Source organism: Trachurus japonicus, chromosome 4 (genome assembly GCF_045865225.1).
Source record: "Trachurus japonicus isolate A0001 chromosome 4, Traja_1.0".
NCBI lineage: Eukaryota > Metazoa > Chordata > Actinopteri > Carangiformes > Carangidae > Trachurus > Trachurus japonicus.
The window spans coordinates 29558111-29575364 of NC_140910.1; the positions used below are offsets into that span (position 1 = coordinate 29558111).

Genomic DNA, 17254 nt, shown 5'->3' on the forward strand with positions numbered 1-17254 from the left:
TAGCTCTTTAGCTAGCTAATTACCTGCAAATGAATTCGGCGTGGATTAGCTCAGACACTCTGATGTGCTAATGATGCAACAGGAGCGTTTGCACCGATCTTTAAATGCACTAATGTGATCATTTCACGAGGAAGATATTGTAGCTTTGACAAAAAAAATCGAGATTTTGAGGCTAAAAGAAAAAAAGCTCCACAAAGTAGGCTACTTCTCATTGAATTTAGGAATAAATGCATCAGAGATATTTAAATGTTGAGGAATAAAGTTTATTTCTGAAGCAGTCCAGCTGCCTTGTTCACATTCAACACGTCATGCGGTATCACAGTATTTACAATAAATAACATCATCACAGTTGTTTCAATGTCAAGAACTGTCTCGTGTAGAAATATTAAATATTAAACACATAAAATTTCACTTTCTTGTGTAAACGCGTGTAAAAAACCAGCACAGCAATATGGCAATGAAAACCACACGGGAGATCCTGTGTGTGTGTGTGTGTGTGTGTGTGTGACTCACAGCAGAAATTACATTCAAACAATGCTGTCGGTGATAGATAGAGAAGTGATATTAAGTCTCGTAGTGTACAGTGGCATCATTGTCGCCTGGACCGTTCCTCAAATTGGTAAATTTTAACAGCATAGTAAAAAAAAAAAAAAAAAAGTGCAGGTAATTGCCCAGTGAAGAAATCGTGACCTTAAATCCCATCACGGTGAATCGTTGCGTACCGCCTGCAGCAGCATTAACGCACACAAACACAATCGTCCCAACATCATCGTTGAACGCTCTCAGCTGGACACAGTGAAAACGGCTTCACTTTTTGCATTTTCTCACACTTGCAGTTAATGTTTATGCTCATCAAGGATTTGTATTCAGGTCTTTTTCATCCTGAGGAGAGTGAGTGCATCATCATCATCAGTGGTCTGTTCACACACAGTCACAGGCAGGCAGCGGTAAACAAATGACTTCAGGAGTGTGGGGCGTCTCGTTTGACTAGGACTTAATGTGCTTGCCCTCTCGCCTGGCAGCTTCACACAGGTCTTTGTAGAGGTCGGAGTGGATAAACCTCGGGTAGGAGTTGTTCTCCATCAGACTGTAGACTTTGCTCTGAGCTGCCAGGAAGCTGGTGGCGGTGGGCTCGCCGAGGCTCTGGATGATGGCGTTCCTGGTGTGGAAATCCAGGTTTATCTGAGCAAAGAGAAACAAGTCTGTTTTAGCCAAAGAAGATCTTGTGTACACTATTAAACTTAAAGGGATAGTTCACCCAAAATTGAAATTTCACTCATTATCTACTCACCCTTATGTCGACTAAGGGCTGGGAGAAGTTTCAGAGTCCTCCGTTCCTTCTCTGAGTTACAGGGGGTCTCGGCATAGCAGTGCATGTCCATATAATGGTTGCAAATGGATACCAACTGTCTTCGTAACAAAAAGACACACAAAAAAACATCCAAATACCTCCATGCTGCTCGTATGTAATGTCCGTCTTGTATTGAAGCCCCGAAATGCGAAATTGTCCCGGAAAAAATTAAATAAGTCTATATTTCAAGCTTGTTTTGTAGCGGAAGCTTCTCGAAGCTCCTCTTCCCAGTTCGTCAAATTTGGACGAACTGGGAAGAGGACAGACCCTGGTTCGTCCAAATTTGACGAACTGGGAAGAGGAGCTTCCGCTACAAACAAGTTTGAAAAATAGACTTATTTAATTTTTTTCAGGATAATTTCGCATTTCGGGGCTTCAATACAAGACGGACATAACATACGAGCAGCATGGAGGTATTTGGATGTTTTTTGGTGTGTATTTTTGGACATAGAAAGTTGGTATCCATTCACAACCATTATATGGACAAATACTGCTGCGCGGATCCCCCCGTAACCACGGAGGACTCTGAAAATTCTCACAGCTCTTAGTCGACATAAGGGTGAATAGATAATGAGTGAAATTTGAATTTTGGGTGAACTATCCCTTTAAAGGTTCATAAATTCTGACTGAAATCACTAATTAGGGAACTCATTTGCTTGGATTTAAAGCAGTATGCTCTGTGTTATAAAGGCATCTGTGAGCTGTTACCTCCTTGGGAGCTTCACATTTAATGAACTCCTCGTAAATGGTGTTGGCCTTGGACGCCAGCTCTTTGTGGGACGTCAGCGTCCTGAAGTCCTCACACGCCGTCCAAAACTCAATGTTCTCCTCGCAGAACTCAGACTTCAGGAAGATACAAAAGGCCGCTTTCCCATCTGCAGGGAGGGAGAGGAGGGAGGGAGGGAGGGAGAGGAGAGATATTAAAGACAAGGCCACTAAAATTAGCCCTGTGATGCTCCCACTTGCTGTTTGCCCATTAATGTAAGGTAAAGTAAGCACAGGGCCATTACAGCCTTTTGTTTTATTGATGCCAATAAAGCTCTTCCGTGCTGCTGACCGTGTGACCCCACCCCCCCACCCCCTTTGGAGACGCTTTTTATGTAATCATGCACTAGTATTGCAGTGAATGACACTCACATTTATGGCCGAGTAGTTTGTCAAGTGACTGCGCCCATTGGTTCACGTCATCAGCTGATGGCCTGAGGGATAAGAACAGTCATTGTATAAGAGTTAATTATAGTAGGAGACACTAGGTACTTCCTTTGCAAAGTGTAACTCTGAACTCCTATATATATAGCCTATGTGTGTGTGTGTGTGTGTGTGTGTGTGTGTGTGTGTGTACTGTATTACAATATTCCTGCAATAGAATACCTTCATATACGGTCTGTTTGTTTCATATATGCAGAAATACAGTGTGGATATGTGCAGTGGCAAGAAATCATAAAGAATGATCATAAAACTTTACACCATAGCCTATTATCAAACTGAAAGTAAATTGAGTCACATAAAATTAAATGTGATTTGGTTAAACTAAACTGAATATAAGTAACAGGAAGCACAGACACCATATCACAGTGTATGTGTGTGTTAGTGTGTGTTCACAGTAGCATCGTACCTGTAGGGTCTGTTCTTCATCAGATGTAGCACTGACTTAGACGAGTTTGTCTTCAGGAGAAGTCTTATTCTGTTTCTCCAGTTTTTCCTCCTGTGAAATGAAAACAAAGAAGAAAGTGAATTTCATTCTCAGTAACGTCTTCTTACAAACAACCAGGAAGCTCGTTTTTCTAAACACCAGCAGCTCAACTTACTTCATGCTCTTCTTCTCTGCGAGCAGGTCAGTGGGTGTCAAGCTGTCTGGGAGCGCCATGCTTTGGGTTGACAGGCTGCTGAGGTTCTCTCTCATGGTTCAGTCTCCTCTCCTGCTCCCTCTTGACTTGTCAGGCAACTTTATAGTTTCTCTCCGGCCCCTCAGAATGACAGGTCTTTAACGTGATTGGCTCTGGCTGTGTAAACAGTGACTTACCCTGGTATGAGTCACTGGACCTGAGGCAACGATAGGCTGTCGCCTCCATAAACATTCCCTCCCTGTGTATCCTGTTGGCTGCCACTTTTAAAACGTCGGGTCAAGATGTGACGTTCAAGGCAGACTCGGTGCCCTTTATTCCTAAAATACAGTTCAGTCAGGGAGTTAGGGAACTTTTTCTCCTCTTGTCTTGTGTGTTGTTTTCAGGGAAACACTTTTTTTTGCTAGAGCTGCAGAAGAGACACATTCACTTTTTACTCCACACCTGTAAACTGTTACGTTAAGACAAGACAAATGCAGCAGCAGCACAGCAGCCGCCGCCACGTACAGCACGTTCATCTGTAAAACTACCTGACAGACCTCACATATAACACACAGTTGATTCATTGTCACTTTGCAACACCACCTGCACCTGTGATATTTGATACGTTACTCACCCAGGGTGTGGATTAGTAAACCATAACATTGCGTCAGGATGATGATGATGGCGTAACATCCTGTTACCTGTGCAGATGAGAGAATGTGAGAACTTAATTCCTATCGTGTTTACTTCGTTCTATGAAAGTAGCCTGTTAATATGTAGGTTAAAAGATTTCCACGCAACTTTTAAGGAGCATTCAAGGACCACGGTTCAGATAACAGCGAGGTTCAGTCAGCCAGAGACACTTCAGTTAAGAAACTGACCATTTATAGCAAAGGTTCCTACAGTTAAATTTAGCGGAGAAGGCTCAGCTTCTTCTTTTTTTTTTCTTTCTCATTTTTCTTTTTGTGCGCGCTCTCAAAGAATCAGCAATGAGGTGCTGCCATGAGAACTGATCCCCCTTCAACAAACACAGGCACGGACATAAGATCTTATTAAAGTCAACAATATCAGAGGAGGTTGGAGAAAGCAGCAGCAGCAGCAGCAGCAGCTGCACGGGCATTGAACACATCAGCAGCCATGGTGCAAATGTCCTCCAGCTTATCGAGGCCTCACACACCTTGGACAGATGTCACTGGTCTGATGGTGGCCGAGCAGCCGATGGCGATTGATAAATGAGGCTTTGATTGATAAATGGAGGCTGATTATCTGATGGTAGTACAGTTGCGTGCTTTATCTGACAACTTCTTTTAGTTTTCTAAAAATAGCTGCATACCTGCTGGCGGAGATGGAATTGATAAAAGCACATTTTGTCTACTATTGTCTATTATGCGTCATAGAGTTTATCGCTAAATCTGCCACCTCCCACTTTACATTTTTTATATTATGAGAATAAAATACGGATTAAATGAATGCAATATATATATATAAAAAAACTAATCATGTGGTTTTAGCATCACCTTAATCTTTAATGCAAACTGTGTTATTAGGATGTGGCCTTTTGCAGCTGATGGCTGTCACCCCACCCTGTCCCTTATGTCAGCTGTACACTCTTAAATACATAATAGTTCAACAGATTAAAGCACAAATCATCAGTTAAATGCAGAAAGAGACACCTGCCTGATGTCATGCACACAGCTCCTTATCCTTGTTTGATCATTACACACTGTTGCTTTGCATACGTGTATTTTTTTTTATTTCTTTCTTTTTTTTCAAACATAGCAGGATGTCAAATGAATGAAATGTGTAATCGCTCAGAGAAAACCTGCCGGTCCGGTTTTCTTTCTTTTTTTTTTACGCACATTGCGGATGAGTAACTTGCACTACCCTCACTTGGCACCATCCCTGTCGTGTTTCCATTGAGTCATTATGCAAAACTGCAGCCATTAAAATAGCTGTCATTCTTTCATAAGCACAACCTGTCCATATGACACTTGAGTTGCAAAATAAACCTAAAAAAAATGATCAGGAGAGCGGGAGAGGGAGTGTGCACTGCCTGAGCAAGTTAGCAGAGACTCTCCCAAGCACAACCAACTCCTTATTCCAGTAACGATGTGGGCTCACACCATCATATCCCAGAAACACTCAAAAGGGCAAAGGACAGGACACACTGATGTACATAAAAATCACAATATGTCCGTGCTATAATGCATCTGCGTCACCCTGCTGCGTTGTGTTGTGATTACCACCGGCCGTCCTCCCTTTGCACCACTTTGGAGATCTGCTGGGTGAAAACACGGTGTTCACCTCGTGTGTTTATTATGATGTGCAGACTGTGTGTAAGCAGCCGTCGTGTTTAGAAGTGGATGAAGAGCAGAGCCAAGTTTCCACTAAGGCATGAGGTCCGTGCAGAGAGGGCCTTACGCATGCGGGAGGTGATTCCCAGCACCGGCTTGCAGCAGTTTGTCCTCTTTTGTTTTTTTGGAAGCTTATTCGGTCTCCATAAAGAGCGCCGGCAGCTGCACTCGTGAGTTTATGTTTTCTGCTAAGCTGCCGTAAGCGCAAAAAAAAAAGCACAAAGCTAGCATGAAGCTTCAGGTGCTTTAAAGGAAAAAAATACAAGGAAGTGCACAGACGTGAAAGGAGGTCACCTGTTTGTTTTTTTTCTAAAAATGAGGACGTGTGTTGGATAACCAACACAACTAGTGTGTATCTATACACCTGTCGGTCACAACATTAACGCAAACTGGTTTCAATGTTGTGGCTACAGTGTAGTAAATACCCACATTAACCCATTTTGGACCACTGCACATGCACTTGGGTTAGAGCAAAATCTGCAACTCATGAGGGAGTAAAGAAAAAAAAAAGCTGAACATGAAGTTCCCGTCACCCTGAATAAAGGTCAAACCTGTTTTAACTTCTCCATTATGATGAACTGGCAGTTTAAATGAACCATAACTGAACTGTTGTTCACTCACCATGAGTCTGGTGTTATCTTGGCTTATTTAAATTTATAACCAATCAATTTTGTTATCATTATTATGTATTAGATAATTTTCTTTCATTTGGTTTACAATTCACTGAAGTGGAGATGTTTGGTTCTGCACGACACCCGTTCGACATGATGTGTCCCAACGCCACAATGCAATTCAATCTGCAAAGACAGTCTGTTTGACTTTTTTTGATTGACCCTGTTCCCCCACACTGCACGATGCAGAAGGGAATGTAATGAAAATCAAATAGAGGGTGGTGGTGGTGGGTGGGGGGGCAGCTCTAAGAAGAAGACAGAGGACACATAAAGGGCAGTGTTAAAGGGATAGTTCACCCAAAATTCAAATTTCACTCATTATCTACTCACCCTCATGTCGACTAAGAGCTGTGAGAATTTTCAGAGTCCTCCGATCCTTCTCTGAGTTACGGGGGGATCCACGCATATAATGGTTGTCAATGGATACCAACTTTCTTCGTCCAAAAAGACACACCAAAAAACATCCAAATACCTCCATACTGCTCGTCTGTAATGTCCCTCTTGTATTGAAGCCCCAACATGAGAAATTGTTCCGCCGGTCACACAGGAAGAGCAGTGAACCGAGACACTGGGAGCTTCCACTACAAACAAGCTTAAAATATAGACTTTTTAAAAAATTTTCGGAAGAATTTCTCATGTCGGGGCTTCAATACAAGAGGGACATTACAGACGAGCAGCATGGAGGTATTTGGATGTTTTTTGGTGTGTCTTTTTGGACAAAGAAAGTTGGTATCCATTGACAACCATTATATGGACAAATACTGCTGCGTGGACCCCCCCGTAACTCAGAGAAGGCACGGAGGACTCTGAACATTCTCACAGCTCTTAGTCAACATGAGGGTGAGTAGATAATGAGTGAAATTTGAATTTTGGGTGAACTATCCCTTTAAGTATCTAAGTTAAACTGCCTTTGTCATCCAAAACTGTGGTTCCTCCAGTTAGAGGAAAGTTATTTTGGTAAGTGTCACCTGTGTCCTCAAAGCATGATCATCTGACCATGTCTTCTGTCACACTTGTCATGTGATGCTTGATGCTGTCATGACCTAAGTGCCGTTTCCTCCTGGCCTCTTGCTGTGTACATAATATACACTGAGACCAGCAGCAGTGAAAGTCTGTGATGTCATTCAGCTGTGACCTGCCTTTCCTGTATTTTACAGCAGTGTCGTCGGGCAGGTTGAGACTGACTCCGGTAGATTTACCACCACCCGGGGCCGTGCTCCGTCCTGGGATGGCAACAGCATCTCCATTGTTATGTTGTGTTGGTGTCACAACAGGCGGTCGTACAGGTTTCCTATGTGATGTGTGTGTTTCATCCTGGGGGCTGATGATCTGGCCCTCGGAGGATTTGGTGAGGTGAGGTGAGGTGAGGCTTTGGCGTCACCACCAGCTGTGGCTGCCATTATCGTTACCTCACAAAGCACCACTCATGGTGCCTAGCAACCGTGAAAACACACAGCTTATTTGTACTTTGTGACAGAAACATAAAGGGGAACTATTAAACTTACTTACTCTTTTCTGCTGTGTTGCTAAAGACAAGCCACAAAGCAGAATGTAAACAACGTCACGCGGTTCAGCACCTTGGACATTGGACAGCTGCGGGGGGGAGGGTGTCGGAACAGCGGTGTTTCGAAGTGGGGGTATTTCGGAACAGCGGGGTGTCGAAGTGGAGGTGTGTCGGAATGGAGAGCTGTCCCCCGCGTCTCTGCCCCGCCGATCTAAAAACAGCTTGCACCGAAAATTAAAGGTAATGAACCTACTCCTAAAACTATAGGGATTATGGCAATAGGCGAATTTGCCAAAATGTTGAAGTATCCCTTTAGCTAAAACGAGTAATTGCGATGGTTAAATAAATGACTTGTAACTTCTTCCAGGGAGAATGGAGGCTCTCTGCCTTCCACCTAGCGTCTCTTGGCTGAAAACCAACCTTGTAAGATCAGAGCCTCCGACCCGGTGTCCCAACTCTCGGCTCTGCGACACGAACACGCCCCGTAACCCGTAATCTCTTGTTTATGACAGATAAGACTACACAAATATACACATTGTAACATCGTACATGACAAATAAGGTTATCCACCGCTCCATGGATTGATTTCTTACCACTTATGTTGAAATCAAATGCACATGGCCAAGAGGAGGGTTAAAACGCGCGCTGCTCAGGGACTAGGCAGATCTGTCCCACTTGCTTTCTCCCCGACTCCGTTGTTGGAGACTCCACACAGTAATAGAAATACACCCCCCCCCCCTGCGCCGCTCGAGCGCGGCTGAACCCGGCTTGACCTCACACGGGCGCGAGGCTGCTGCAGCCGCTGCTCTTGCTGACAGCTGACTGAGGGAGATGCTTTGGTTGGGCTTAGGCAATGAAGAAAGGAGTTGGTTAAGTTTAGTAAAAAGACCAGGTAGAGGCTAGACAGGCTAGAAGCATAATGAATGTTATATGTCATTAATATGAAGTATTTTCTTGTTTTGCAGTTAATTATGCACATGATCCGTTTCGACCCCAAAAAGGAAAAAAGGATCAATGCGCACTGCACACTGGGGGTTTCCCCCAATAGCCTTTTCGGAATAGCGGGGTCTTTAGAAAAAATAGAAAACCCCGCTATTACGATGAATGGAAGTCTATTGTCGGAAAGGCGAGGCTTCGGAAAGGCGGGGTGTAACCAGAGACGCGAACTGCTCAGCTAACGCAACGGAGGCTCATGGTATTTCTACGTTTGCCTAATCATACTAAATACACAATCCAAAACTTCTAAAAACAGCTTACACTTAAAGGTAATGAACCTACTCCTAAAACTATAGGGATTATGGCAATAGGCGAATTTGCCAAAATGTTGAAATATCCCTTTAAGGTAAAAATGTAGCATAGTTCCTCTTTAAGGTTTGAAGACCTACAGTTGTACCATGATCTTCAGGTTTCCTCTTCTGTGCTGCCACATGGATCACACCACGTCTTACATGAAGATCCAACTGCTTCCTGTTTCCTACCCATTTTTCATCAATACAAGAAAACATGATCGTTCCTCTTTATGCCAAAGGTTCAATGAGAAGATTGATTCCACTCTCACATCTCTATGTTAAGCTCGGCTCATCGTCTCCTGGCTTTAGCTTCATATTTGCGGTACAGACGGTGTAAATCTTCTCACTAGTGGAAAAAAAAAAAAAAGTGACCATTTTCTAAAAATAGCAGCAACCAATTAGTGATGCCCATCCTCAGCTGCTTAAAATAGATCCTGCATTTCACACAGAGCTTGTCAGTCAGGGTGCTGCTGAGTCTGTCTATGCTTGGCATGTCCTTACACACCTGTGGCATTCGACAGCTACCTCTGTCTTTGTCTTACTGGCTTCGGGCCACGAGGTGTGACCTTAAACCATTTCAATATGTCTCCCTCTTCTCTTGTCCTGGACATTTTGTGTCATTATTAGTTGACTAATTATACTGTTTTGGTTTTTATGTTGTCCTAGGTTACAGGTCTATACAAGCCAAGGTCTGTTTAGCTTTTGCTTTGGGAGTGACAAGAACACTTATGTAAAATCAGTAAAGGGACATAATAGGGCAACAGCGTCTCGCCCCGATGCATCACATCATGTATCATCTGCTGAAGTTTAGTCATTTAGCTGAAAAACACTCCCAGAGCCACCAAAGTCCTTGGCCTCTCTCCTGCTGCTGGTTTCAGCCGCTGTCAAAACATCAATTAGCGAACGCCTTCATGTACTGTACAAAAACCCAGCAGCCGGCTGCAGTTACATTAAATGGATGGACGTTTTTTTTTAATAAATAGGCTGCATTATCCATAGTGCTGGTTTTCCAGGCAGAAGGAAACATGACTGATGGGTTGATTTACTTGTCCTTTTTTCCTCAAATAGCCAACAATGACAAGCAATATGCAGGCCATTTGGCTACAATGAAAACTCTTCATTCGCCAGCTCAGCTCCGGTGTGTTCCAGGAAATCTGAAAAGGGTTATCCATCATCAAGTGGCTTGTATAATGGTGTCTTTGAGGAAATAAAAAAAATTCAATTACCATCCTGAAGTTGACTGAACCAACGAGCCAGGTTGCAAGAAACATGGTCCAAATCTTTTCCTCCATGAATTAAAGCATTGAATAATGGGGACAAGTGCTTTTGCAGAACATTATGATAGTGAAGCTGGAGTGAAACTTTGGAATAGCTTACCAGAAGATATTAAAGATAGTAAAAATGTTGCCCATTTAAAAACAATGTTTAAAAATAATATTTTTGAAAAGTACAAAAGTGAAAATGTTGAGAGCAAAGGGAAATAATTAACTTAATTTCGCAACAAACATGAAGTTTTCTTATTTGTTTGATTCGGACAGTTTTTTAGCGTATGTTTGTAGTTGAGGATTGATATGGGTTGTGTAATATAACCTAGGAAATTTCGACCTGTTTAGTTTTTGAGTTGTGAAGGTTTGTGGATATAGAATGGTCGGTGGGGGACGTACTGTGTAGGTATATGTATGTATGTATGTGTGTATGTGTGTATGCATATGCGCCATTCCGATCAGACTGCTTATGGTTTTTTATAATGAAATGAGAAATGAGGGTGCAGCAGCTATAAGCTTTGCTTCAGCCGCAACCCTTTTCGACCAGCTATATAGTATTTGTTACTACCTTGAATTTGTTTTGTTGAAATTTTGATGCTGTGGTCGAAATAAACACTCATTCATTCATTCATTCATTCAGGTATTTGTAGAAGAAGAGTACAATAGAGGTAAGATACTCCTTGGAAATAATCTATTATCACTTGCTCTTCAAGATTTCTACTTTCATAAACCCGTACTTCTATATTTGTTAGGCAAACTGCAGCTGACGTCTTTCAGTTGTAGTCGGGGTATGAAACAGATGGTGAGGCCAAAATTGCACAAACATTTAAATTCCAAACCTGTAAGGGTGTGTGTGTGAGTGTGTGTTTGTACTGTACGTGGAGGTCTTCACAGAGAGTACATGCACAAACTGCAGAGGAACCTCCCTTTTACACAGAAGCTGACAGTGAAAAATCCACAGCTCATAACTGATGGAGGAGATTAAAACGTACGAGGTCTGGTTTATCAGAAGAGACGCAGTCAGCGCTGCACAAACGTGGAGCTAGCTAGCAGTTACACACTCACTGCATAACAATGTTTTACAGCATCTTGGCATGACAAAAGAGTTTCCACTCACATGTGAAGAGCTTGTGTAACTGAGCCCTGTCCAATCACATAGTCATTTTTTTTAAAAGCATATAATTACGCTGACAAAATGTTAATGGGCAAGTAGTTATTAAAACAATCACAGATTGCACCTAAATTACTTGGGATGGGCGACCCATCCCAGGTCCCCCCCCCCCCCCCCCCCCAAGCATGCACATGTCTGCATCCCTGGTGCATGTGTTGCATGCATGCACAGGGGTTCAGAGCATGTTTCAGAGGAGTTGTCAGTGCTGCTCAGACAGCCAGTGCAAGTGGTCTGCATGATCATCTGCTGTTGTTTCAAAAAAAAAAAAAAGTGGAAGAGACTCACAGACACTTGGAATTAGTTGTGCAATGCAAGTTAACTTGGCAGTTTAACGATTCAAAAGGTGTAGATGTAGATGTGCATTCATAAAAAAAGGTTTCCGTTGGACCAATAACTTAGCCGTTAGCCATGTAAGCTAATACTGAGGCTGTGCAATGCGCTGCTGTCAGCCAACAGTATTTTCTCATAGTCTCTTTATTGCCTGCTGTTTATGAGTCTGTAAAAGAATGAAAACCGCTCACCTGGATCGGTATGTACTACTGTACCTGCATGGTGCAGGAGGGGATCAGTCTCATAAAGGTAGGCAATTACACTAAAAAACAAAATACAAAATAAGTAATAAGATGTACATTTGTATATAATATTCATATTGGATATACCAAAAAGGGAGCAGAAATAAATGTAATTTTTTTTTCTCCGTTTACTTTGCAGTGCATTTAATTTACTATGTTTTTCTGTCACTGTACTGTTTTTATATTTTGGGACTCCGGATGGAAATTCGCATTGCTGCTATAATCCGGCACATTTACATGTTTTTATATGTTCATTGATGTGCACTGTCCCACCCAAATAAACAAATAAAGTAAAGTAAAGAAAAAAATGTGACCAGTGCATGTCCAAGGCTTATTCAGTAGCAGCAGCAGCAACAGCATCTACATTTGTTCCAGCAGGATATTGCATAATACAGTATCTATTCTGGATCTGTTAGTGTGGGACCAAAAGCCGTGTTCAAGAAAAAATGAAAGAAGTATTTTAACACTGGCAGAGTTGAGAGTTTCATTAATTACAGCCTGTTCAGTTGGATGGCATTCCAGCGAGCACATTTAGTTGAGCTCAGACACTGACACAGGAAGATTTGTAGGAAGAACTGACACAGAGAATGAGACCTAACGACATTTAGCGAGTAGTTCAGAAAATAGAGCCTGTCCACTTTCCCGCCCGTGGCATCACTCCAGCGTTCTGCACTGCTCAGCATCAACAGATACAATGGAACAGTGTGAGACACTAATTGTGGCTTTATCAACACCGCAGCTCTGGGATCATGTGCGTTTCTTTTTAAAAATTGCATTTTCAGTATCTGCTTGTGCTTGTTTGTCTAAGGCCAGAGTGACTCTGTGATGTAACCAGTGACGGCAGTTAACGCGAATCTCTGCTCTAAACTTATCAATAAGATGTTTTTTTTAAGCAAGCAAAGCTTATCATTACTGTCAGACACAGGCACAGTCTTTCATTCTGCCGTGTGGCTGCATTTCAGAGAAAATCTCATTTCTCACAATGACTGATTTCATTAGAAACTGGAAGTCTAGGCCTTCCTGTTTTTAAAGCAGCGTGTATCGCTTATGCGCTTTATTTTCAAGTCAACAGATGCTTTTCAGTGATAAAAAACCAAAGATAACAGGAAACTGCACACACCCAGTAGTATACTTTGTCGTATATCACAATGGTTGCTTTTGAATTGATGTAATTTCCAGTTAAGTCTGAAAACTGAAATTGAAACTCTAAGTTAGTTAGTCCTACTTCTGGATTTCTTGTACAAAAATTCATTATCATGGGTGGATTATTCTATCTCACTTACAGTAAATCTGTGCTCAGTCTCAGTCTGATGAGAAGGAATAAGATTTTAAGGACCAAAAAACACCTCAGCATAATTTTACATCTTCTCTCTAACAACAGGTGGGTGTCAGCCAATCAGAAGAGAGAAGGCTCTGTACTTCTCTCTTCTGATTGGCTGGCTGTTTTTAGTTTTTTTTAGCCCATTGATCAAATAAAAGCAGAGCACTAAGCACTCAAGAGACGCCAAATCCTGTAAGTGTTGGATGTCCAGGTGAGGGGGCGGGGCTTGGTAACTGCTTCGTTGTGACATCACAAAGTGACAGGAAGTCCTGACGGCTGGTTTTAAGGCTCAGTTTCTGCATACAGGCTGTGTGCATTTCTCTGTGGACTGAGGCTTTGTCACTTTCACAGTATTAATAAAGAACCTAGAGCTGCCTCATAATCACACTACACATGGACATCTATACTTTTTTTTTTTTACACAATATGGGATTTTTAAAATGCTGAAAATGTTTAAACATGAGACCAGAACCACTATTTATTAAAATAAAGAGAAAAAAAACATTTTGTATATACTCTGTCACTTGGTAGGATGGAGTGTAAAGTCTGGCCAACAACTGCACTGTAGTTGCTTCAGTGAAGATAAATTGTCCACCCACTAGAACTTGGCGCAGCCTTTATGTTTCCATCCTAATGCGGTGGAGTATTGCTCTAAACATATAACAGACAATCATTATGCAAACATCCCATTAATTTTCTAATGCAATGTTTTAGGATCTATTTCACTAGAAGTGTGTTGCAGCCTTCTTTAAAACAGACCACAGCACTGAAATCACAGCTTGAAGCAACGAAATGCTGCAACGTCAAACTAAACTGTAGTGATGTGGTGCTAAGAGGAAAAACAAAACAAAATGAAAAGTTCACTTACGTCAAAGTATGCAATTTAAATAATTTAATGTCATTCAAATCACTAACATTTTGAACAAGCACATCAACACGGCAACAAACTTTGTACTCAAGTGGTGACAAGTAACAATAAATAACACAATTTTTTAAGTTTTAAGTTAACTTGACTATGAACTCCCTAAGAATACATTCAAACAATACGTAACTGTTTGGAAAAGCAGTATTAAGGCCTACTACTCTCAGGGTATAACATCCTCTCATGCAATGTGAAACATACTATGTCTATTACATTTCCACTCAAATATTACTTTATTACATAAAGTCACAACTGTTGACACTTCAGAGCTGTTAAGAATTTGGTTTCGTCTTCGGCCAGCAGTCACATGCTGAGGCGTTAAAATTAGACATCACCGGCCCTAAGTGGGTAGTTATTGGTTTTCTCTACAGCTAAATTTGGTTCAGATTCCACACAAAAAAAATGCACCTGACTATGTCTTGTACCAAATATAATTTTTTCCCTAACTACATTTACTTTAGCTGTTTGAAAAATGATCAACCTTAGAATATTAAATACTTTGCACAAAATATCACCCACAGGCAGCCTAAATCTAAAAAAAACAACTCAGTATCAGTCTTTTAAAACCCCGTATCCAATCTGGAATGAAAATAAAAATAGAAAATATCCTTTGAAAGTGTCCCAGACGCCTCCAAGCAGAACTAAAAGGCCCTCTGTGACCCTTTACTATAGATGGCATGTGACTACTGAGTCCTCTGTGTGTTATGGATTTGTTGTCTTCCTTGGTGCTGTCAGCTCTTTTAGTGACAGCTTATTATGTGTCAGTGGCAGTTTAACACTACAACTAAACTACACCCACGCACACATGCGCACACACACACACACACACACATACCCATGCACACTCCTAACTGAGTGTGACAGTTGATTCTTACATCCTCTATCTCAATCTGCACAGGAAACACCTCTGCAAAGAAGGACGAAGGAGCTCCGTTGCATGGTTTGCTTACGCAGCAGCTCCAGAGCGCCAGTGGCGGCGGCGGTGGCGCCGGGCGGATTCATTCATCGTCAAAGTGCACAAACTTAACATCCAGTGCAAACGCACACACACTACAGGGTCATTATCGTGTTTATTCTTCTTTTTCCTTTTTGTCAAATAGTCCTCGGGAGTTCAGGTGTGGGGAGGAGGAGGGGGTTTGTCCTCCCGTTACTTAAGACTAAAGGCGCCGTTCGCTTCTGGATGTGGCGTGTGAGGCCTCGGTGTGTGTGTGCGTCCATGTGCCACGCGCACGTTGACTCTCCTTCCTTCTTTGTTGTCAGTCCTTTCCCTCGAAGGAGCTCAAACATTCCAGTTAAGGGTTTTTTATGTCCTTTCTCTCTCTCTTCGTCTCTCTCTCTCTCCGTCTCCCCCCTCCGCGCTGCTCTCATCCCTTCGCGGTGTCGGCGGCGAGGTTTTCCAGGAGAGTTCTATAAATGTCAGAGCGGAGGAACCGCGGGTACGAGTCTCTTTCCATCAACCCGTAAACTATCTTCTGAGCATCGTCGAAGCAGTGCATGGTGGGAGTCTTGACGTTCCTTTTGATCTGCTCTCGGGTGTGATAGTCGATGTTGATCTGCAATGAGGCACACAGACAGGAATGAAGGGATCTGAGCCAAGAGCCAGACACTTCTCTGAGCCGCTCTGTCAGAGCTCAATCTTTATCTTCATTATTACGTCTGATGCTCACAGACTTGAGTGCGTGTAGAAGCTGAATTACCTCTTTTGGAGATTCTGCCTTGATGAACTGTTCGTAAATCTTCTTGGCTCTCGAGGACATCCTGAAGGAAGACTTGATCTTCTTGTAGTCCTCACAGGTGAGCCAGAATTCAATGTTCTCATCGCTGTATTCGGATTTGAGAAAGTTGCGAAAGGTTGCCAGTCCATCTGAGGGAAGCACAGAGAAAACATGGCAAACATGAGATGCGGATAATTCCTCCCCTGTTTTCCCTTTTAATCATCCTTTTTTCTCACCAACATAATGTTTACTGTTCTAGTATTATCAAGTATTCTGGTCCTCAGGGAAAAAAAAAAAAGGCAACCTACATTTAGACTCGAGGAGCCTTTCCAGTGACTGTGACCATTGTTGGGTATCTTCTAAACTTAGCCTGCTGGGAGAGAATGCAAGTTGGATTACTCAACCAGAATCAAATTTGGGTAAAATCAAGCTGCACAAAGGAGCTGCAAGGAGCACAGAAGCAGACTAATCAAGACAGCAGAGCAGATGTGCTTATCAAATTCCTACCAAAAAAAAAATAAGAATGTCAAAACCATGGGATATGTTGGTGTGCGTGCATGCTGTGCCAAAGCAAACATGGTGTCTCTAGTTTGTTTGAATCCTTTCATGATGCCATAGATGGAAATGATAGGAGCAGGCTGGCTATTTTAAAACTGAAATGTATGCAAAACACGCCATAAGTCTCCTTACCTCTCAGAGCTTGACGAGTGTGAGAACATGCACTGGAGTCGGCACATGAAGTTCTTTCCACTGTGTATAGAGATAAGAAAATTACATGAATTTATCCCTGTTGGATTTACGGCGATTAAATTGGATTCAAGTGAGTCCGTCAAAGGGTGTATATATATATATATATTAGGAATGTTAGTAATTAGAAAGGAGCATGTGGTGCAGTAAAGTTAGCTGGCATTATTAACTTAAACTATTTTCAGGAGATACCATGAAGCATCCATAACATTCCTGTTTGTCTTTAAAGGATTAACAGGACAACAAAGACGAAATCCCTTTTGGACAAGTTCATCACCCAGAAATAAATTCACACACACACAAACTGAGAAACTATTCTTTTCTTTTTTTCAATCGAGCAGCATAAGTCGGTGCGTTTACTGGAAACCCCGGTCTGAGCGACAAAGTAAAAAGTTTCACTCACATGTTCTTGTTTCTCTTCCTGTCATCTCTGTCCATGATGAAATGCTCTGTGTTGAGTGGTTCAACGATTAGGCTGGGCATTGTTTTGTTAAGTCCACACTCTCAGGCTCTCCGTCCTGGTCATGCTGCGGCTGAGACACACTT

At 42.2% G+C, this 17254-nt stretch overlaps 2 protein-coding genes across 3 annotated transcripts; both read right to left on the bottom strand.

The window, feature by feature from the left end:
* Positions 1–248: 248 nt before the first annotated feature.
* Positions 249–3308, bottom strand: LOC146989163 (regulator of G protein signaling 21-like). Its single transcript, XM_085775129.1, has 5 exons — positions 3160–3308; positions 2967–3056; positions 2489–2550; positions 2060–2226; positions 249–1182 (listed from the first exon to the last, which is right to left on the bottom strand). Exons 1-5 carry the CDS (start codon positions 3252–3254, stop codon positions 988–990), a joined length of 609 nt encoding a protein of 202 aa, XP_085631255.1. The 5' UTR covers positions 3255–3308; the 3' UTR covers positions 249–987.
* Positions 3309–14201: 10893 nt separating this feature from the next.
* On the bottom strand, positions 14202–17254 carry LOC146989164 (regulator of G protein signaling 21-like). Of its 2 annotated transcripts, none has more exons than XM_085775154.1 (5): positions 17112–17254; positions 16652–16711; positions 16270–16331; positions 15944–16110; positions 14202–15799 (listed from the first exon to the last, which is right to left on the bottom strand). In XM_085775154.1, exons 1-5 carry the CDS (start codon positions 17189–17191, stop codon positions 15611–15613), a joined length of 558 nt encoding a protein of 185 aa, XP_085631280.1. In that variant the 5' UTR covers positions 17192–17254; the 3' UTR covers positions 14202–15610. The 2 variants fall into 2 exon arrangements, with proteins under 2 accessions (XP_085631280.1, XP_085631279.1); XM_085775153.1 differs by having other exon boundaries at positions 16270–16334.